This window comes from Artibeus jamaicensis, unplaced genomic scaffold (assembly GCF_021234435.1).
Source record: "Artibeus jamaicensis isolate MK-2021 breed Jamaican fruit bat unplaced genomic scaffold, CSHL_Jam_final scaffold_537, whole genome shotgun sequence".
NCBI lineage: Eukaryota > Metazoa > Chordata > Mammalia > Chiroptera > Phyllostomidae > Artibeus > Artibeus jamaicensis.
Genome location: NW_026522047.1, coordinates 25204705 through 25228863, shown reverse-complemented (window position 1 = coordinate 25228863; position 24159 = coordinate 25204705). Strand labels below are relative to the sequence as shown.

At 37.4% G+C, this 24159-nt stretch overlaps 1 protein-coding gene across 1 annotated transcript in view; it reads right to left on the bottom strand.

The window, feature by feature from the left end:
- Nucleotides 1–383: 383 nt before the first annotated feature.
- The window catches only part of NAF1 (nuclear assembly factor 1 ribonucleoprotein), a 37702-nt gene continuing 13926 nt past the window's right edge, over nucleotides 384–24159 (bottom strand). Inside the window, exons 3-8 of the mRNA XM_037142844.2 lie at nucleotides 22655–22748; nucleotides 18966–19048; nucleotides 12169–12323; nucleotides 8636–8687; nucleotides 4141–4243; nucleotides 384–1510 (exon numbers count right to left, since the gene is read on the bottom strand). Of these exons, the coding sequence (XP_036998739.2) occupies nucleotides 1065–1510; nucleotides 4141–4243; nucleotides 8636–8687; nucleotides 12169–12323; nucleotides 18966–19048; nucleotides 22655–22748 (933 nt within the window). The 3' untranslated portion in view covers nucleotides 384–1064. The remainder of the gene's footprint in view (nucleotides 1511–4140; nucleotides 4244–8635; nucleotides 8688–12168; nucleotides 12324–18965; nucleotides 19049–22654; nucleotides 22749–24159) is intronic.

Below are 24159 nucleotides of genomic sequence, written 5' to 3'. Positions count from 1 at the left end.
AAAGTCAGGGAAATTGTGAAGCACCAATTTTGTAGGCAGTGCTGATCTGAGAATTGAAAAAACTACATTGAAGCCCTCGTCTCACTGAGTGACCTTCGTTAAGTTACTTAACCCTTTGAAGCCCTTAGCTAGATGCCTCCTTATATATTAGATGAGGACTAGTTTAGACTACTTCTAGGGTCTCCCCAACTTCTAAAATTCCATCATCTCCCTTACGTTTACATTTCAGGATGTAAAATAATACTCACGGGTCATTAATTAATTAATAAAAACTCAGTCATTCATTAAATATTTATGAAGCACCTAACCTGGGCCACGCATGTGAGGACCTGGAAACAGCTATGAAAGACGCCATCTCCCAGCACAGGGTCAAATACACTTGATTGTGAGCACATACTACTTTACTGTGAATAAGCTTTGTGTTCTTTTACATGGTCAGAGAGTAAAGTCTCCTGAAAAGTGCCCAAATAACGAAAATCTGCACAGAAAATGAAAACCTTTAATGACAGTCACAGCTTCTACCAATATATAAGGCTTCCCTTCTCCGTACACTTCACTTGTTTTTTAATTACAGCATTTAATTTTACTGGTAATTAGTAACTACAATCAAAATCAATTTCCAAAGTATAAGTTTATAAAAATAGTTTCTTTTAAAGACCCGCAGTAGGACTTCAACATCGTATTTTCAGATACGCCAACAAGATGATGGGTGCGCTGTCTGTTCTACCCGTGACGGAGGTGGCTCCAGAACTGCGGCTGAACCTGAATATGCTGTTTAATCGGGCAGGGATGTGGAAAGCACGGATTCAAAGTTCTAATTAAATATTACACAACTGGAATCCCCCCTACACATCTAAAATAAAATTTTCATGCGGATACAATTTTGCCAATGTTATAAATATATATATCAACTTACAACTTAAAGGAAGCCGTTTTTTTTGACGATGCTTTAAAAATCTAGATCCATAATTGCTTTCTTTAAAAAAAATCCTTTCCATATAAAAGAAAAATCTTTCCTGTATAAAATAAAAAGTCTACATTTCTCTGGAAATGCATTCATTCACCTAATAGTAAGATCCAAAATAAGAATTGTTGTCTCCAGAAGGGGGGGGTGGAGGCGGGGGTGGGGGAGGAGGAGGTGGGGGTATGGAGTAGGGCATGGGGGGCACCATGTTCGGTGCGGCCCAACCCATGTTTACAAACGCGGGTGGTGGGGGTGGGGGTGGGGGTGGGGGTGGAGGTGGAGGAGGGAGTGCAAAATTATGCATGTCGAACATCGGAGGAGGGAAGGCATAGTGTGGCATGAGATTCTCTTGTCTCTGAGGTGGAAATCCTGAGGTCTCCTGAGACACCATGCGCTCCGAGTGATAAAACTGCGCAGGTGGGGGCCTGCCGTGCCAAGGCGGAGGGTGTCTGCCCCGGGGAAATCCTCGTGTGAATCCTCTGTTGCGGTATCCTGTCGAATGCTCCGCAGCGCTCCAATTCTGATGCACTTCTGCCAAATCTTCACCTATGAGCAGGGTTAAAAAAGCAGCATAAAAACAAAATGAAAATTAATTGCAATACATTAAAAATATTGTTTACAATTTCAAGAATGCCCTTTCTTTCATTTCCAGGTATATCTTATGGTAGTTAAAAATGCGTAAGGCTTAAAATGATCCATTTTAAAGAATCTAACAGCCAGACAAGCAGGAAACAGAAAGCCTAGTAAGACAGAAACCTTTTTTTAGACAACAGCCACTCGACTCCAGCCAGCCAGCACAGAGAAAACCGGATACCACCGTCACCCACACTCTCAAGGGCTGAGTGGGGAACAAGACTTCCTCCCTTGATGGGATTTAATGAAGTGCCTCGACCTCCCCCCAAAGTGGTGTCAGAGCAGGCGGAATAGGAAGCCGGTCAGCAGGCTCAAAGGACTCCTGCAAGGACACTGGCGATCACACCGGGGACCTGGACTTCCACCTCCACTGGCAGGCACACAGTGTTCCTCCACCTGCCACACTGGGTGGTGTCGGAGAACTAGTGGAGAGTCAGGACACTGGTCACCACCCACTGGGAGCGAGGCCGTCCCCCACTGTTGTCAGAGGGACAGGAAGAAGGCAGTCTCCCCCTCCTTGCCCGGAAGTAAGGTGCCAACACAGGCCGAGAAGAAAACCTGGATTTTTATCCCCTCCTTTCCCTGCCAGAGCAGTTTTAAAAACAAGACTGCCGAAACAGAAGACTTACAGAAGATCTAGAGTTTCAGAACATAATACCCGATATGCACAGATTTCATCAAAAATCACTCATCACACCCAGAATGAAGACCTCAAACTCAATGAAAACGCAAAATTGAGGCCAATACCAAGATGACAAAATGTTAGAATTATCTGACAAATATTTTAAACATTCATCATAATAACACATCAACAAGAAATTAGAACACAGTAAAACGAATAAAAAGCCGAAGCACAAAAATAAAATGATACAAAGAAGAAACAGAAATGTTAGAATTGAAAATTCAATTAGTATAGTTAAGATGTCAATTCTCTCTGAACTAATATATAATATACATACATCCAGGTGTAATGTAATTCCTCACAAAATCCCAGCAAGACTTTTTGTCAATACAGAGGTTCTAAAACTTATGTGGAAAGGCAAAGGAAGTAGAACCCTTAAAATAATTTTGCAAACTTTTAGAAAAAATAGGAGAAAGTCTTTAGAATGTAGATCTAGGCAAGAATTTCTCAAACTTTGTAAAATAAAAACTAATAAATTGGGGTTCATCAAAATTAAAAACTTTTATTCTGCAAATGACCATTTTAAGAGAATGAAAACACGGGCTAAAGTCTGGAAGAAATTATGTATAAACTCATAATCCGGAAGTTAAAAAACAGAAATACAATTAGTAAGAGACAAAAGACATGGACAAAGATATCCCTGAGGAGGACACACAGACAGCAAAGGAGCACATGGAGAGATGTTCAGTCTCGTTAGGAAAATGCAAGTTAAAATCACCAACATCACTACACACCCACAAGAACAGCGTGTAAAACAGTGACACCACATGCTGGTGAGAAAGCAGAGAAACACACTCATTCATACACTGGGGATGTGGCCACACTGAAAAACAGTGAGAAACCGAACATACAAGCTTCATACAATCCAACAACTGCACTCTCAGACATTTATCCCAGAGAAATAAAAATCTGTGTGCACACAAAGACAACCTGTACACAAACATATACAGCAACTTCACTCCTATAACCAAAAACTGTTAATAACCCAGATGTCCTTCAATGCATGAATGGTTGAATAACCTGTGGCATGTACACATAATGGAATACCACTTTGGAATGAAAAGAAACACATATGACACATACAACAATCTAGATCAATCTCCAGAATATTAGGCTCGGAGACAAAATCCAGTTCTGAGTGGTAACATACTGAATGACTCCATTTATATAAGCATTCTTGACATGACAAATTATGTTACAGAAATGGAGAATAGACTACAGGTTGCCAGGAGTTGAGCAGGAGGTGGGAGGGAGAAAGTGTGAGTGACTATGAAAAGGCAACATGAGGGAACTCTTCCTGTGATGGAAATGGCCTGTATCTTGCCTGTATCCATGTCAATATCCTGGCTATGACACTCTACTGTAGAGTTTCCCAAGATGTTACTATTACGGGAAACCAGGGAATGGGTATATAAGATTGCTCTGTATTATTTCTTACAACTGCATGTTGATCTACAAAAAGTTAAGATTTATAAAAGGAAAAAGAACAAAAGGAAAGGTATAATAAAATGAAATACATTTTAAATAACAAAGTACCTTGAGTTTGTCATTAAATACTGTATTATTTAATTCTAAATATGGAAGCCACTAAGTTTCTTAACAGAAAGTGCTAATGAGCACAAATAACTAACAAGCCTTAGTTTCCCTTTTACCCCTGGAAGCCATTTTTACATCCTTAAGCTTGAGAAACTGCCTTGTGACTCCGTCCCACCACACCCATGCTGCAAAACACCCCCAACGTGAGCTGGACGGCAGGGGGTAGAAAGAAAACCCAGACGTTTTCTTCGGTGCTATTACTGATGAACTTGCATAAATGTGAGTCAACATAAAAAAAAAATCACTGAATGTTACATTAACTCACCTGACTCATTAAATTCAGATCTTAGTTTTTTCCTGCTTTGCATGCGATTTTTTCTTCTCTGTTTGGCTTCTTTTTCTTTTTCATCATCACTGAAATCTAAGGCCTGACAGAGAAAAATACATAGGTTTATGTCACATGAATTAACCAATTCAATGGTACATACTTGGAAATGTATGTACCTATACTGGAAGAAAACCTATTATTTAAACACTGATATTGAAAGATACTTTTTCTGATACTTAGTAGTTTCCAGCAATACTTGAATTAATTACATATGATAGAAAAAATGAAGTATTTTTTTAAACAAAGTCCTAAAGATTCTTAATTGACACAGCCAGTAATAAAATGAGTTTCTCAGGGCTTTCTGGTTTTTTAATTCCTAGAAACTTTCAGATAGGCAGCTATAAAATGCCGATCTTTAACCACCTTGAGATATGGCTTTTCCCTAAGCTGGAAGTTAAACTTAGGGAAGTTAAACTTCCAGCTTAGAGTCAAGATTTATCAGCTGCCAAAATTCTAAAGAAAGAAATATGCAAGTACTATAAAGTACCAAATCTAACAGAAAAATAGAATGTTATACTTCTCATTCAAAACTTTACACATACCCATTATAAACCAGGCACTGTTCTAAACACTATACAGGTAATAATTTTTTTATTAATATAATGTCAAGTATAGTAAGGGCTGAAATAAACAAGGCAAGGTAAGGGTGGAGAAAATCACTACGGACACTATTTATGTAAGATTGCAGGCGAAGGCTTTGATAAGCACATACATGCATTACCTGGCTTCCAAGAGGAAATCATTTTAACTTATGAGGGCAAGTCAAATGTAACTAAGAACTGAGATTCACTGTTACAGTCCACCAAAAACACAAGATTTCTATAGAGGCTTTATATATTATGACTTTCTATGATTTCTTAGAATTGAAGCATTATATTATTATATTATCATAAAACAGATTAATATGTTTCATAAAAAAATATAAAAGCAGACTTTAAATGTGTATGCCTGTGTACACATTTAAAAAAAAGAGACATGCCCTGGCTGGTGTAGCTCAGTGGATTGAGTGCGGGCCTGTGAACCAGACAATCACGGTTCGATTCCCAGTCAGGGCACAGGCCTGGGTTGTAGGCTGGTTCCCTGCAGGCCAGTTCCCAGCAGGGGACACACGAAAGGCAACCATACATTGATGTTTCTCTCCCTCTCTCCTTCCCTTCCCCTCTAAATATAAATAAATAAAATCTTAAAAAAATAAAATAAAATAAAAAATAAAAAGAAGAGACAAAATATACAGGAAAGTCTTTATATGGGATTTTCAGTTGTCTCACTAAAATATATTTTAGATCGAGTCCTCCATGAAGCAAGAATTCACATACCTGAGAATCCATAATCAAATTCAGAAACATCAACTAATTTTAGTACCTTCATATATCTTTATTAGCATCATGATTTTTTATTACTGATCTTAAATTGTTAAGATTTTTAAGCTCCTGTGAATATCTGGTGTCTACCAGGAAGTAGAAAATATTGAGGTCAGGTGAAAACATTTCTTTCTCTGGAACAGTTCAGTCAAATAAAAAACTAGATACATAAAGCAATGAACAAGTGCTATGACTTAATGCCATGACAGGGTGGGGCTGAGGGAAAAAGAAAGGGCAAGGAAAATTTCGTGGTATGGGTAACCCAAGAAAAATCTCTAATGATGTCAACAGTGAAAATAAGGGTGAGGACATCTGCAAGGAGTCAGAGTATGTGCAGAGATTCAGTATATTCGAGAAATGAAAATGGTTCTGTAAGACAAAGCAAAAGCTTCTTAAAGAGAAAAATCAGAGGCAATGAAATTAAGAGAATAAAGAACCTTCTTGGGCCACTTAAAATAACTGGGTATTGTTCTAAGAGCAGGAGGGAAGTAAATGGGGGGCAAAGGGAGAAGGGATGCCAAGGAACATGTATGAAGGACACACAGAGAAAGCCACAGGGGGTTGGGATCGAGGGTGGGAGGAAAATAGAGACAACTGTACTTGAACAACAATAAAAATATTAAAAGAACAAGATTTTAATTGGCAATAGGCTATTTTAGAGACAATTTTGGCAATATTTTGCTATCACCTCCTAAAATCAGAGAAAATTTCCTATACTTGTATACCAATTATGCATTCATTAAACACGTTTCCTCAACCACAAATTAAGTATTCATATGTTAGAAGTGAATGTGAAGGTGAATGAGATGCACTAAATTCTAGCTCCTTTTATGCAAGTCCAACACTTTCTACCTTCACAGCATCATTGTTTTAAAACGTTTAAACCCACACATTCCAAATTCTAACCTACATTTAACACCAGGCCATAATTCTAAACTACAAAATGTCATCATGATAAAATAAACTTTTGAATTTCAGAGTTTTCCATATGATGAAAATAACAGTCAACTACTCAGAAAAAAAAAAGCACCATGAAGTATGCTCAGATTTAATTTTATAATTAGCCTAATCCAACCAATTTTATAAACAGTTAACATTACCATAAATTGGCAAGTTCAATGCTTAGGTAGGAAATAACAGGTATAACAATGTATGCATTCCACAAGAAGTATCTTTAAGACAGGTTTGAGGGTGGGAGGCAGGGAGGGGTGGGGCAGGGGTGTGGTAGGGTAAAAATGGAGAGAACTATACTTGAAAAACAATAAGAAAAAGAAAAAATCATTTAACTAATGAAATTTTAAAGAGACTTTTGTGAAAATAAAGTCCCTCAGTAATATGGACACTAAACTAAGATCACTCTCTTGTTAGTGACTCACACTGGTTAAGTGACTCTCTGAGTGAGCATTAGCTGATTCATGTCTCGGCAAAATCAGAAATTAATACAGGGTAAGAACCTTCAATATTGCTTGAGATCATCTAAAACAAACAGTAAAATCTACACATACCTAGAATTTATAATACTGAGAAACTTCAAAACTACCAGGCACATAATAAAAACTCTCACTTATAATAATTATATTATTCTATATAAATCCATACTATTTTCAAAAATATATACACTGATTGCTATAATTTCTTCTTTTTAATAACTTAAAGAAAATATCCTAAAACATCTCCATGGAAAGTTAAATCATATAAATCTACAGATTATAACTGATTCTAGTCCACTTCTACAGACAGATTGTTTATCAAGCTACTATGGAACATAAAAAAGTCTTGCTGACATAGACTCAAATAAGAAAACAAAGAACTCTCTTTTTAAGAAGGTAATTATACAGTAAAAAAATGGAAAGGTAGGTAGATTCTAGTGATTTTGTACCTCCAAAAGAAAGGAAGCGTATTAAAAGCACCATTAAGGAATATCTTCATATCTCACATATTAAAATCACTAAGTTGAAGAATAACAGCTTTTAAAATAATGACAATTCTGCCTTTACCAGGTATCAAACAACTAATTTAAAAATAGGAAATTACAAGGATAATGATAACCAAATACTTATTCAAATGTGACTAAAAATTACTTCTTTAAATGATCAATCAAAAATTCTTACTGAAAGGTATACTGTGGGGGCTACTACTTTCGAGAGGTCCCCCCGGTGCCACGGACGTGCGTGAATGAGTAAATATGGCCGAGACATGCTGGATCTGTTTGGGGATGGAGGAGTGGGCTGTGGCCAGTTTCTCTGGGGAGAAAAAGGCCTCGAGCGCCTTCTTCCATAGCCTTTTATTGGGCTGTAATACACAGGAATACAGGGCGGCAAGGATCAAACAGTAGATAACATTTCAAAGAAATCTGAGGGTTTCAGTCTGAGTCAGTGTCTGTCAGGAAGAGAGTTGCAGAAACTTAGGGAGACATACTCATTTCCTCTAGGACCCTTATCATATGAATGAAAGCACTCGTAGAGCAGATTTCAGAGGTTTATCATCAAGTCTTTGTGATGCCAGATTTTTCCCCAGGGCACGCTCTGGCAAGGCAAGGAGCTGCACCTCTCCCCATCAGGTATTCAGGCTTAAGGGGATTAGAGCCAGGAAGCACTTCTCCCAGAGAACATGGGGACTCAGCCTTTGACAAAGCTGGGGGGCGAGAGTCCATTGCTCTCTGTTGCAGCAACCCCCCCACCAGTCCTTTCATGAAGGCCTCCCAGGTGATGGAGTCTGGCTTAGGTTGCTTCCTGATGTGAGGGGTCTTACCTGTCACTGACTTCTGACCAAGCTCTGGGGGCAGGGAGAGGAACTGAGGCAGGGTTTGCTACCAGAGACAGGCTTTGTCCCCTGTGGCTGGCATTCCAAAGGTCGTCTCTAGCCCTTAGCTACAAGGGGTAGAGATACAATTCCTAAAATCAGGCAGAGCGGTCTACTACAGTATACGACAGTCCTATGGAAAGGAGAGTGTGCACGGGCTCAGAGAATGCGTGCGAGGGGCATTACGGACGTCCTAAAGGTCATGAACGGGTTTATGAGACTAAGTCCTGCCTTATCTCTAAAATACTGTGTAAAAGACCTAACCTTACCTCTGGTGGTGGCTCCTGATCATTCTCCCATGAGGCATCTGACCCCTTTTCCCTAGGAAGAGAAAACAAAAATCCAAAGCAGTACTTGTTAAAGTTGTTAATCACTTACAATAAAGTAGAAGACATAAGCTCAACTCTTAATCTTGCAATATACATGAAAATAAGAGCAAAAAGTAAAGAACCACTTCTCTGTCTGCACCTTGTTTCAGAAAATGTGGGAAGCTCCTATGAAAAACAAAACCTCTAGGTGTTTTAGGGCTGGAGGGTCACGACGCAGGGCCAAGGCTGTGGTGTGCGCGGGGGAAGGTGGGTCTGAGCCCACACACACCCAGATGCCGACTCGGATACTCTCAGGACACCTGAGCGCCTCTCATAAAACTCATTTCAGGAAACGTTTATTCTACACAAACTATAGGTCAGACACTGACTGCTCCATGTGCTAAGCACACAGAACATAAATATGAGGCACTTCTTGGTCTATGATTTCATAGTCTAACATTTCATAGGTTTAACGGTAGAGATAACTATGAAATTATTTTTCCTCAGTTTACCTGGAACACTTACAATACTGCAAGAGCAACCAAGGCCCAACACTGATTCTCAAAGCAGAGGGTAAAAGGTTATCTAGTTTAGGGATGAGGGAGAGTTTTGAAGATTCTGAAGGGCAGTACAGTCACAGGCATGAATTACTTTTCATGCAATTTTATAATATATCAATGCAGAAAACGTTTCCAGTTTATCTAAGTTAAAGTACTTCATTTGGCAAAAGTCAAATATATGACAAAAGTACATATATCTATTATAATTATAACTTATGAAAGCTCATTTTAAGTCTTATTAACCTTTATGATTTCATTGTTTGATTATGCCTTGTTATTCAGTTATATTAAAATATTATGAAGTATTAGTACTCACTGCTTTAAACTAGATCTCAGAAATATGGGATTCTCAAGAGTTCATTAAAATCATTAATTCATTAGTCTATAATCCATAAAAATCAACTCACAGATGTCAGAGGCTGGCACAATACAGAAATCATTAAGTCTGCTCTGAAATTTTGATTTAGAATTTGGACTGTGTATGAGGCATTAGCCATGATTTTTCCACCACTTAAAAGCCGTTACTCAGTAATCATCTTACACCCACACATTTAACTCCAGTACTCCCGTTTCCCCAAATGCCACCTCATGGCCTGTGGTGCCCTTGGCCTGGAGTTTAAAGACGTAACTGCGAAAAGTGCCCCAAATGGTGCATTTAGTACTGAAAATCAAAATCTGCTAAAGAAAAGATCAAGCAACATTTTACACATCCCTTTTCACAGAGAGTAAGTTCATTGGGGAGCTAAGATTAAAACAGCCTTACTAGAGGCGGGTAAGCTGGAGAAGAACTGAACTTTTATAACTCAAAGGCAAAGCACTCCACTGAGTTCCCAAGACAGACACCAAAACATGGACTTGAACAGAACAGGCTTTGACCGGGGGGGGGGGGGGCGGCCTCTGCAGAGCAGGCCTACTCCCCAATTCTTTAGTTTACTGTCATTTCTCTCCAGGACAAAGTTCTTGCTCTTGCAAATCAGAAACCAAGGCTGCTCCTAATATTTCAAATCTATTTAAAAAACAGTACAGAAAACCTTTCCAGTTTATCTGTTTCAAGTTAAAGTATTGTATCTGGCAAAAGCCAAACATCTGACATATCCACAGCAACAGCCTAATATTCAAAGCAGAATGAGATGCTTAAGGCATGATTTTAAAACATACTAAAATCTTTATAACTTTACTGCCTATTTAACTCACTTTTTGCCAGCAGTCATTTAGAAAAATTAACCTTGCACAGTGTGAAGAATAACTTGGGTAAAATGTTCCTTCAGTTAATTATGTGCATTGTTAAGTATGAGTTGAATAAATTATTTGGAACAAAATTTTCATATCTGAAATATTAAATGAAATTCAGAGACTTGATTTAATACGTAGTGGCATAGAGACATTCTTACGACTGGTACTTTTAACATAGCACTAATGCTACTCGCTGCCTGAAGTTCCCTTTGTATAACACTTCCTACAAAAACTACATCTCTTTTTTTTTTTTTTTTTACCTATGAACTAGACCCAGAAGAGACTTATATGTCAAACTGAATGCAAAATGTTTTTGGATTTAAGATCCCCCTCCCCTCTCCCAATATTTGTGACTTCTCTTCCACTCCTAATTTGACAATATGTTTAGTGGCTCATATCCATTATACCTTCTGAAACATTCAACTAAATTTTATAGAAAAGGCTATTCTATTGGAACTATACAAGGGACTCAAAAAACAAAACAAAACAAAACCCAGATTTCATTTGTAAAAAACTGTGCATTTATTCTTACATGTTTACACTTCAGTCACCTTCAAAGTACTCTCAATTTGATGCAATACACCTATTAAGACTTTTTTCCCCACAGCTTAAAACAGTTTTTGAACTTGTTAATTTTGATGTCTTTTAGTGCTTCTGCCATTTTTTGTTTCACCTCTTCCATATGAGCAAAACACTTTCCTTTAAGGATTTTTTTCATCCAGGGAAACAAACAAAGTTGCTAGGGTGAATAGGAAAGGTGGGACACATTTGTGGTAAAAAAAAATCTGAACGCTGAGCAGGGTGTGGGCCACTGTGCTTGTAAATCCCCCACCATAAAATGAGCAAATGTACTGAGTCTTTACATAAAAGCACTGAAGCTGAATGTAGCCTCTCACACCACCACCAGCTGGTATACTGACCTGCAGATGGGTCCCTAGAACACTCACCTAGCAGGGGAAGCCTGTACTACAAGGTCCCACCCTCCAGAAGATAATTCTGGATTTTTAGAGGGCCTCCTTCATATGCCATTGTTTTATGTAAAAATTAAATTACAAAATTGTAAGTTTTATTGCCATAAACAGCCTTACAGCTAATATTTGGCAACACAATTAATACAAGAAAAATATACGATTAACCAGTGGGAGTATAAATATGGAGAAATATTACTACCCACATGCCACAGGCATCTTTTAGCATTATTTACAGATGAAATGAAGAGCAATGATTTATTAGTTAAGTCAACCCTGTTTCTCGCCACTTAGTACTCACTTTAGAGGGACACATTTTAATTGTCTCTTCTATAACTTTACCATTTACAAGCAACCAGGAACTCTCCTTATTTTCTTTAGTCAAGCTTATGAATTTAATCCAATGAAAATTTTATTTAAAATGGGAAAGAATTTTTAAATGGTAGTACTGATATGAAGTACCAAGTATATAAAAGAGTGTACATAATGAAAAATGGGATGGATCAGAATTCAGAAAGTTTGTATGGCCCAAATATATAAATGCTCTCTGGCTGTAAAATCTGATAATAAATTGTAGCTTCCAGAAGTGTTATCAGAAACACAGATGAAGTCTTTGGAAGACAACTACCATTTAAAACTACCACTGCTGAGAATCATTCCTAAAATACAAAGACTAAATAAGCAAACAACTAACACACATGTACTGGATGGTAAGGGGAAAAGAAGTACTTACTGTTTTTCTGGGAATACATATTGAGTAAAGTTATTCATTGATGGAGCAAAATACATAGTATCCTTTATTTTAATGCCTTTACTCTCAATGTGCTCTGAAGAGTTAAACCGTAGTACATAAAATGGGTGTGCAACAGGTCCAAATAGCTCAAATATCTGTAAAATAGAAGAAACATAAAGGCCTCCTTTAACATATAAATAATGACTCAAAAGGTTAGTGATATTTAAAATAGAAAACACTAATTGTTATAAAAGGTACCTTTTTCAATGTCTGAGGAATAAAACTATATTTAAGTCATTTTTGTATATTCATAAAAATTTCATATTTGGATTATAAATGCATCGGCTTTTCCCAGATTTCCTTTTTATGAACTGAAAACAAGTGTAACAAACTTGCTCTTGCTAAATTTAAATCATTTTGGTGATACCGACTACATGCAAATTATGAATTTTTGGTTTTACTGCTCATTTAAGTTGTAAGACATGAAGAAAAAAATGACAATTGATAATTCTTGAAAAATAAAATGCTGCCTGTCATTGGCAATTTTATGACACAAAACTTAAAAGCTTCAATAGGTATTCAGTCACTTCTGCTGTTTCTACATAGAGGTTAACATTTTGTGAAATTAAACCACAACCTTTTCTCATTCAAAAAATAGTAAACTTGAACTTCAAGTTGACAATGGCACTACACAGCCTTCAGCATTTACGTAAAGAACCTGCTTTTGGCACAGATGCACTTGACCCCCTCTGCAAGTGCTCTGTGAGCGACGAAAGGCAGCCTCTGGGTCTCCAACTCTTCTCAAAATAGGTACCTGACCTTTTTGAAAATGATGTTCCTGATAATAAATGTAAGTATATTATAGAAAAAAGACAATGACCAGTGTCACTGTAGATTTTTCCAGTCTTCTTCTATTAATGAATTTTGAGATTTTACAGTTTTTGTACACTGCTCACTTTTAAAACCTAAAGTGCATTCAGTTTTTCCATGTTATAAATATTCTCCCTAAGTGCCATTTCAGTGGCAATCTAGCATTCCTTTACAGACTTAGCACAATCTGTTGAACTTGCCTTATACTGCAGGACATTTAGACAGCATCCGATCTGTTCAACATAATAAATGGCGCCATGATATATTTACATGTAAATTTTTATATTTCAGATTTCCTAAAAATTGATTTGTCACGGATGGAATTACTGAAGCTAAGAGTATGATGTTAAAATTCAGGATGTAAATTACTAAATCACTTTCCAAATAGCTTGCACCATGTTAAACCAACTGTATAGAAAGAGTCTGTTTTATTACATTCTAGGTTTTTTAGAAACCTAGAAACAGTGAATGTTTCACTTGATGCTGTTTACTATACAATCCAAGCTGTTATTAACTTTCAGTAAAGCCATAAAACAGCTCATACAGCAGGGTACCTACACTCTGAAAATACGATTAATCTAAAAACAATTATCAATAGTCAAAAGAATTTAAATGCCGTGCATTCTAAAACAAAACTAATAGCATGGAAAATTTAAGCCTTTCTATTTGAAAAGCAAACAGATAATTTCAGAAATAGTGAGAAATCTGCTTTAAAAGGTTTTCAATAAAAAAAGGTAGACCTCTCACTTCCAACTAGTGCAAAGGACAGAAGAAATGTAACACAATTACTGGCCTACTTACATAGATTCAGAAATCTTATTTGTCACTTTTTTAACAATCTTAAATTTTTTTATTTCTTTTTAATTTCCTTGATGAATATAGACAAATCTGATTCTTTAAGTTTGGACAGAGAAGACTTTTTAAAAAATTCCCTATGAGCCCATTAGTACAAGGCACAGCAATCGCTGTCTGCAATCTGGCACATAAACCTGTTTCCCAAGGACTCGTCTCCTGGATGGCGCGATTCCACCTCCTAACTGTGAGAAATGATTGCACCACAGAGATGCCTTAATAGCTTCAGGCTTATGCAGAGATGGCTAAGTGACATTCAGAATCTTGGATAAAATCAAAGCACACCTACCTGCCTACTTTTAAGATCTGAAGTGTTTATAAGGCACAGCCACAATGTAGCTTTACATGAATAAATACAGCAAATGGTAGGCAACAGGAAGCTACATAATAGAATCAGTCGATGGCATATACCAATACTCCATGTTGGATCAGCAAACATTTGATCCTGTACTAAATGTCCAAGGAGGCATTTGTCCCACGCCAAAAGGTCCTTGACACTTGGTCCTTAACATCTGGTCCTAGCCAACACATCCATGGAGACATCTGATCCATAGCTAACATAAATCCCGCTCTCACAATAATTTAAACCCACCTACCTAACCCCATGTGCCACTACTAGCTAGGCTACTGAGGCAAGAAAAATTATCGTTGGCAGTACAGCCAAAAGACAATTATTGGACCAATGCTTCATGGCAGTATTTTTGGGTATTAACTGTGTAAACTCAAAGCAGAAATAAATGTAGTGAGTTATTTGAACCCAGGGACATTTTCTAAGTGTGGACCTTTAGAACCAGAACAAATATCAAGGACCTTCGAGCATGGACCAAATGTTGTGCAAGGGGTATGTACAATCCTACCCGAAATAGTCACAGGAAAGCCTGACTGGGTTCACATAAGCAATGTGGCAAATATAGAGTTAGAGAAAAGAAGGATTTAACAATATGTTAAAACACAACTTCCCAGTAGAGATTTTAGGCTGCCTAATAGGTAAACCATGAAGACCAACTTTAGACAAAGCAGGGCTCAGGCCAACCCGCTGTATCTCAAAATTCCATTAAACCTTGAGTCCCTGCTCAGTCTTCCCCTGTAACTTTGGGATTTTTGTAACTTCCACAATACCTGACCAGAAATAAAAGAAAGGAATTAGCTGCAAGGACAGTATAAGAAACAGAACTTAGGACGTAAGATATTTACTTTAAGGTAGGCAAGCAGCCTGCTTTATACCTTAAATAATAGTATATATTTCATAGAAATACTCCCACAAAAACTGAATCCAACTAAAGTTTTGAACTTGCCTGTCACTTGAGTGGTGCTGTTCTAAGTGTCCTTCCACTTGGCTCTAGCTTTTACTACTTAGTGTCTCTTATTCAAATGCAGTACCTTTCTGCTGAAAGACTTCACCGGATTCCTGCCCCACGAAGGGCTCACAAATACACACACTACCACCACACAGTACAAATACACCATATGGTCAGTTGAGAAAAAAGACACTGACGAGCAGAGAAGTAGAAGTATGTTCAGTCCCCCAAACTCTCATTCTACAACACAGGCCGGACTTAGATGGTCTGTCTGCAACATGAAAAAAGTTCCTGCAGTTGGGGGCCTGCCTGGGAAGCACCAAGAAGGCAAGTCTCAGCCTCTCCTCTCCACAAAGAGCGAGGGATCACGTAACTCTCAGTTCTCTGGGTAACAGGAAAAACACCAAGGAATCTCCAGGCCCAGGAACAATGCTGGAGACACACATGCTGCTGCTCTGAAAGCAACTTTCAGAGAATGCCATTAGTCAGAGGCCTCGCATCTCTCCAGCTGATCCAGCTTGCACTGAACTACCCAAAGGGGAGAGAGAGAAATGAACCCCCACAGCCACCCAGAATTATCTCTTACCAACCACTGCATACTATCTGACTTCCCATTAATAAAAATGAAGACAGTAAAAAAAATAACAATAAAAGCAAAAATGGCCCCAGCCGGGTAGCTCAGTTGGTCAGAGAGCTATCCCAATACACCAACATTGTGGGTTTGTCCCCAGTCAGGGCACATACAAGCCGCAGCCAATGAATACATAAATAAGTGCAACAACAGAAATCAATGTTTCTTTCTCTTCTTCTTTCATCTCCCTCTCTCCCTTCCTCCCTCCCTCTACAATAAATAAAAATAAAGTAAAGCCCAGGCTGCTGTGCCTAGGTAGACTGAGTGTCATCCTACAAACCAAAGGATTGCTGGTTCAATTCCCAGTCAGGGCACATGCCTGCATTGCGGGCCAGGTCCCCATTTGGGGCATGAAAGAGGCAACCACACATCAATGTTTCTCTCCCTTTCTTTCTCCCTCCCTTTCCCTCTCTAAAAACAAATACATAAAATCTTTAATAAAATAAAAAATAAAAGTAGGGAATATTCTAATTCATTGAGTAAGTCAAATAATCATTTCAACCACCATGTATATTACACAAGTAGTTACCCAAGTTACTGAGGGAGAAAAAAACACTTATAATATGAAGACTTTCAGAAAATCATCACATACTAGCAATCAAGCCTGTAAGAGAAATATTCTTTCAAAAAAGATCAGTAAAAATTCTTATCCAATGATATTGGACAGGAAAAAAGGGTTTCATGGTTTGGATTTATTAAAAAGTAAAAGAAACACTCGTGACAAAAACAAAACCTGCACTAAGAAATACTGAAAACTAAACGCAAAGCAACCAACAAATTCATGTTATGTAGGGATAATGGGTGGCGCAAGCTGGCCATTTCTTCTGATATTCTGTAACTAACCATTAAAAGTAGAATTTCATTATTTATCAAGAGGAATAAATCATTATTAAAAGGCAAAAGACAGAAATAAAAATCCAAAGTTGTTCTCATTAAGCCAGTGGGAAAGGAGAAAAAGGTAGAAATGAAATGAATCAGGCAGGCCAACTGGGTTGTAAAATCAATTTTGTTCCTTTTTAAATTTGTGATTTTTGAGTAAATGAAGATAATTCCACTTCCTTACCCAATTTCAGTAAATTTTTAAAAATACCCAAAATATTTATCGCTGTGGCTCATTAGTACTGTTATTTATGGAAGAGCGGAGGGAAGAGAAAGGACAGTAAAGGCCTGACATTGAAGGTAAATGACACTAATATAGTGTCTAGTTAGGACATTCTAAAGATCTAAACCAGATTCAAATTTCACTTTCGGTCACTGGATTAACTAACACGCTCAACTCTATTCCAACTCCCACCATTATTTTGGGGAATCGTTTCAGATGCTCAGATTTATAATTAAATATTTTTGAAAGACGTGTTAACTCTTGAATTTACAAAGCTTTCTATGTAAAATTTAGAAATGGATTTAATTTTTCCCTTTGGACGTATGCCCCATAGCTAAAGTCAGAGGTCTAAAGGCTACATTTTTATCTGACCCCCAACAAAGTCAATGACAAAAGAGGTGAATATCAACATTATTAGTCACAATTATAGGAGTGAGAATGCAAATGTGCTGAAGGATATAAGAAATGTGAATTAAAATTAAAATTATCTAAGTTAGCTATTAGAGAAAAAGGCAACTGTCATAAAAATCATAAATGAAAGGAAACATGGAAATAACCTGTTTCAATTCAGTCAGAAAAATCATGAAGTAAGTGTTCCCTCGCCTCTTCTCCCACCTCCTCTTCTACTTTCTTGAGGATGGCAGGCAATGTTCTGTTTCTGCACTGGGGGGGGGACACTGGTCCCTCCTAAAGAAGTGCTACCCGGGGTGACATGCAGAGCTACTCACACACAGTCAGCTACCATTTCCCACTCCTTCTCCCACTCAGCCTCCTCTGAGTTGAGCTGCTAATGTGTCCTTAACTCCTTACAAGACACCAGCAGTGCCCATACTTGAAGCAAAAGTAATGAAGACTAAGTATTTGAAAGGGAAAAAAAGTACAGCATCATCCTTCAGACATCTGAAAGCATTTTACCCCTTCACAAACCTCAAGAATTTCCAAAATGTATTATATTAGCTCAAGACTTCAATTAATTCTGCCACTGACTGCTTTGCAATCCTAAGTGACTTATTTCTCTTTGGTAAATTTGTCTGTTAGAATGGAATGAAAGGAAGAGGCAGAGGAAAGGGAAGGTTATGTGAATGACCCTATTGGGGTTATATAGTTCAAAATATATATATTAAATATATATATTTGAAAATATGCTTTTCCTGATTAAATGTAAATTAGTTATACCTCCCAGAACAACAACAACAAAAAACCCCCTAAATGTTGCTTACTTAGGAAAAACTAAACCCCAGAGACTTGCTTCTCCAAAGAACAGCAGCTGGTTACTTGTTTGTTTTCCACTCAACACACATTTACTTAGCATGTGCAATTTATGAAGGACCGCATCTCATACAGTGGGGGAATACTGAGGTGGACAACACTTTGCCCCAGGAAAGAAACACGTGCTGGGTATTTTCAGTCTTGATCTGAGAAGGCTGCATGTCCTCAGACGACTGCTCAGAATCACATCACTGCTGGGTAAAATGTGTGGTCTTCCATATCAAACACGGACAGGCAGACTTGTTCCATTATCAAGATGTTGAAAGAAACCCAACGTTATGGTGGATACTTAATTACAAAGATTCATAACTCCCCCAAATGTGCTTACAGTGAAATTTTATTGCTATGGCTGAAGTCTTTTTCCACTTAAGGAAACCAAAGTTTAAAAAGTTTTGAGAGCCACTTCTCAATGGGACTCACAAACTCCAAGTTTCAGAACTACTATGTGGTGGGAAAAGCCTCCTGTACTCTGAACCTGGAGAGCAGAAAACTGCGTCTTCCTTAGTAAGTACAGCCGCTGCCTAGCAAAGTACCTGATGAAGCATTAAGAAAAATTCTACCCGTGTATTTAATGACTCAAGCAGCAGAGTAATAAGCAGTATTAAACTAATACACAAAGTACAGAAGATCAAGAATGTACCAAAATAACATATAATCCGAGAGCTCTAGACTGTTCATCTATTAAAATTAACAAACTTTTTAGGACAAAGTAAAAAACACCAATTAACAATAACAACGGAACAATAATTCGTAGAATTTGAATTTTTTTACAAACCTTTCCTGCTGCCTGACGATCACTTTTAAAAACTACAGTGTCCTCATTAACTGGAGGTAGTTTCGTCACAGATTCAATTATTACTGAAAAACAAGACAAAGCAGATTATTTCAAGCAGATTAATCAGAATATAAAATTTAAATGAGAATTTAGGTTTTAGTCCCAACATAATTTAATATGAAATTTAAGGTGCAATAATATGCCTCAGTAATTATTCCTCTTAGATGAACAAAGTCTATTTAACCGTACAGCACAGAGAAATAGTTTCTACATATTTTTATTTAATACAAAAAGGTACAATTCTAAGAAAAAAAAGTATAAAATCTCAGGAAATTTGACTCACCCATTAAAAAGTCAACAAATTCAAGCTGTGCACATTTTCTCAAGCAATTTTTACACAAAAAAGTGTTATTTAGTCACAAAACTCATGTTTTAGAAGAAATCAGTCTTCTTTCTCACAGTAAAAATTCTTTTCTATGACTACTTATTGCTATATGAAAAAGTTAACTTCACAAAAGCATCTTCCTCTGAACAGATAAAAAATAATAGAGCTCACAATAATTTTCATTAATTCTTTTCTCAAAAAGCAAAAGCTTTATTCCACTTGTCTAGCATATTCCAATTCCTGTAAGTGCCACGTGTGTTAAACAACCAATCTTCTATAGCAGAGGGGTGGGGGTCGGGGGGGGGAACGACAGGGTCTTAGAAAACCAGAACAAGCGAGAACACTTTGTCCCATTATGTAGATAATGCCCTCCCCACTAGAAAAAAATATATTAGTTCAGATCATCAAAATTCATTCAAAAATTTCAACTATATCCCAACTATTTTTTCCCCCAATACTAACAGACTTATTGGGGAGAGGGGTGTGGGTACCACTTGGGATGCCATCCTCTTAAATAAAAAAGTGCACAGAAAAAAAGCGATTTAGACCTTCTGTACAATATCTACAACCTGGGCCCCCAGGGCAGGAAGGGGGCAATTGCTAGATGGACTGCAGGGGAGGGAGCAAGGTCCTTACCATCTGCAAGCTCACATCTACCCTAAATGTAAGGGTGAGTGAGATATGGGAGGAACTAGGGAGCCCCCAGACCAGGGGAAAGATGGTATCAGGGAAAGGGGGCAGGGGAGGCAGCCACTAGTGCTTCTAAAGTCCGAATACCCACTTAAGTAACAGATCATGAGTCAACATTTTTTGAGTTAGATCTGTTTATTGAATAAAGATGATGATAGTGAGCACTAAGAGTATATTCTCAATCATCTCTGCTGTCTAATCCCCTTCTCAAAGAACCAAATTACATGAAAATCGAAAATCACCTAATCCGATAGGCTCGTTTTAAAGAAAGATGAGAAAACGGGACTCAAGATTAACTGTATTGGTGGCCAATTCCATACCCAGCTCGGAGGAGAATCTGGATCCCTAGTCCCAGCGCTCTCCCCGTAACACAATCAGTGACTGCGTTCCCACGGCCAGAAGACCCATTCTCTTAGTATTAGTTGCCTCTTGTATTTTCCAGTTTAAAAGGAAGGAAGGAGGGAGGGGAGGGGGAGGGGGAGGGAGGGGGAGGGGAGGGGAGGGAGGGGGAGGAAGGGGGAGGGAGGGGAGGGGAGCCAATATAACTTCTGTAAGAAATGCAGAATAAAAAACGAAATCCTCTCTTTTCATCTCTGGGTTGTTATTAAATTCATAGATATTTTTTGCCTAGCATACTAATACTTTATTTTCTTGTTTGTAATTTGGTCCAAATAATGTTAGATATTTTAGGCCTTCAAAACAAGGTAACATGGGCTGATTCTGATTCTTTCAATCTTTATTCCCACCAGCTTGACAATTTTATTAGTCAATTAGTATTTGTTAGTAAAAAGAGTATCTTTAAAAAGCATTATTTTGTATGTATGATATATTTACATTTTATCCACTAAGGAAAAACATTATGACCTCTATTTTTCCTACATACATCAAGTCTAACAAATGCTCAATTCGTACTATGTAATCAAGTAATTACCTGTTTGGCTTATTTATGCATATTATTAAATACCATAAGATGACTCAAAAACCAATGTAATAACTTGAGAATCATGTAGTTTTATTAAATATAATTATTAAAATGTTCCACTTTAATTGAAATTTTGATTAATAAAGTACAAAACTACAAGTATATGTTAATTTTTAAAAACATTGATATGTACACTGTTAGAAGGTCAAAAGATTGTGAAAAAGAAGAAAACTTTACCCTTTGTGACAGCACGGACAGAACCAGAAAGCATTACGCTAAGTGAAATAAGCCAGACAACGAAAGACAAATACCATATGATTTCACGTATATGTGATATCTAAGAAACTGAACTAATAGGGAAAATGAGGACAGACTCAAAGATGGAGAGCAGATGACAGCTGGTGCAGGGGGGCCGAGACGTTAGGGGACACAAGGATTGAGCAAAAGGAAAAGGACTCATGACAAGGACAAGAGCGTAGTAATTGCTGGTGGGGAGGTGAATACAAGGGGATTAAATGGTAATGAAAAAATACCATAAAGATTAAATTTAAAAAAAGATAATGTCTCATTTCTACCAATGACTCATTTTACAACCAATCATAAAAGCAAGGGACAAATTTTTCTGTGTTCCGTAAGTTCTGGAAACTCAGGGAGCCCGTGGACGATCTATGTCCTTTTCCCTGTTCAAAAATCCTGTAACTGTCAATGCTGAGTTCTAGTCTCGGGTGTATCTCACTATGAGAATTAATTTCAAGACCTTTTGATACCCATGTCTCAGAGCTAAAAGGAAATCTATAATATCTACCTGTCTTATAGCCAAGAGCTTCATATTTCATGCTATTAATATACATATTGTATCACAGACCTTTCTAATTTTACATGTTTATAAAGTAAAATCAAGGGCAGTAAGCAGAAAAATACCCTCTCCCACAAAAAAGACATCAATACCCTCATCCCTAAACCTGTGAATGCTACATTAAAATTTTTTGTTGCTGTTGAAGGTGTGATTAAGGTTAAAAACCCTGAGATGGAACAATGATCACAGATTACACATGAAGACCCAATCTAGGGAGTCCTTAAAAAGCAGAGAACCTTTCCAGGCTGCGTGCAGAGAGAAGCTACATTACTGGCTTTAAAGATGAAGGGAGGGGTCACAAACCACGGAGGACAGGCAGCCTCTAGAAGCCAAAAGGGGAAAGAAATGCGGATCCTCCTCTAGGGCCTCCCCAAACAACTCAGTCTTGATGGACCCCTTGATTTAACTCAGTAAGACCCATGTCAGACTGCTGGCCCAAAACTCTTAAATAAGAAGTCTGTTGTATCATTTTAAGTCACAAAATTATTAGTAATTTAATAGCAACAGAAAATGAATATTACACATCCAAGAAAATTCTGGAAAACTATGTCAGTAAACGGAGTCTTTAAATTTTTCATAAAGAAAATGTATTTATGGTCTATGGCCATACCGCAGAACATGCCTGATCTCATTTGATCTTGGAAGCTAAGCAGGGTCGGGAAGCTAAGCTGGTTAGACTTAGTACTTAGGCAGGAGAAATGTACTTATGGATTACTTACAGAAGAAAAACTGAATTTATTTGTTCAAAATTCACTAATCATAAATCTCTGATTTGATTATTAGAGCACTGTTTGGGTATATATATAAAATACTTTTTATTAAAATGATTTACATACCTAATTGTTCAATAATGCTTGAAACTATCCCAAGAGGCTTTAATTCCGTATCTTCAGGCAGAATAATAGTGAGTTCTTCAACTGAAGGTAGTTCCTATAATATAAAAAAGCATTAATATTCCTCAGCATCAACAACTTAACTTTTTAAAAAAGGGAATTAGTTTCCATTTAAAGTCCTATACACATCATTTAAGATCTAACATTAAGTATACCATCTCCTTGACCTCGTACTTTTTGTGTCTGGCAGTACTTCTCCCACCCCCTCCATTTCCCCACCTACGTGATACCAGAGGTCTAGTGTCCACACCTAATCCAGATGGACTGAGAGTGTAGAAAAAAGTACCATTCGAAATTTTTCCAATTGCACTTGAACGAGAGAATAATTAAAAAAGAAAGTCACTGTTACAGAATCCAAGGTTAAGAGAAGAGACAATTCACATAATTCTCAGAGGCATTCCATTTGGAAAAAAAAAAAATTCCCCTGGTCGTTTCAGTTTTTCCACAGAAGAAGAGTTCTCTCTCTTAGCTGCCTTGATTTGATTAATCAGTTAAATTGACTGTGATTAAGTTGCTGAGGAGAGATGCAGCAGTCTTTTCTGAGGTTCTGTGAGAAAAGAGATAAATGTCTGGCCTCTCCAGGGAAAAAATACAGAATTCCTGGAAACAGAATGTAGGCATCAGCCCAGAAAAGGCTGTGAGGGTCTTGTCTGTTATCTTCCCCCTGTAGGTTACAAACCAAATTTCTTTACATCAAAAGATTTCTCCTTTCTGACCCAGCACCTGTCTATTTCAGTTGCTATAGAAACTAGACATTGAAGTAGCTGTAAGGTTAAAAAGAAATCTAAGAATAAAGCTGGCATTAGGCTTTAAATTAAATAAACAGTGTTTCTTTCAATTCTTGATCTTTGCCAAAAGATCACAATTAACTCTTAAAAGTTTTAACCTAAGGCTTAAAACTGCAAAGATCCTATTAATGGCATGTTAGGAGTTAGTTTGGGAAAAGATAACTTCCAGGGAAATGTTGAGAAACACACCTAAATAACAGAGTATTGCAGATGAATGCATCATAGATAATGATTTTCCTCTACTGGGACTCCAAAAATGCTTTTAACAAAATCACTTAAACAGTGTTAAAGTATAACTTCCTTCTAGGAGATGCTATTTTCTGATCAAGAATTACTGATAACAAGCCACACTAAGGGTTTCAACTAACTCAATGCTGAAGACTTAACTTCTGTATAGTTGTGGAAGAAATGACTGTGACTTATATATCTGAATTTTTCTGTACTTCGGGAAGAGGACAACCACTTGTCATTTTACCAAGTTAAATGTGGAGAGCATTTTCTCGGCAAGACCATGATTTGGAATAGCCTTGTTTAAGAAGTTCTTAGCTAAAGAACTCCACACCCTGTTAAATACAAGACTGGAAAACTCTACTGTGGAGGGACTGCAGACAGGAGGGCTCTAAATAGTGTTGTGGAGGACAATTGTGGTATGGGTCCCAC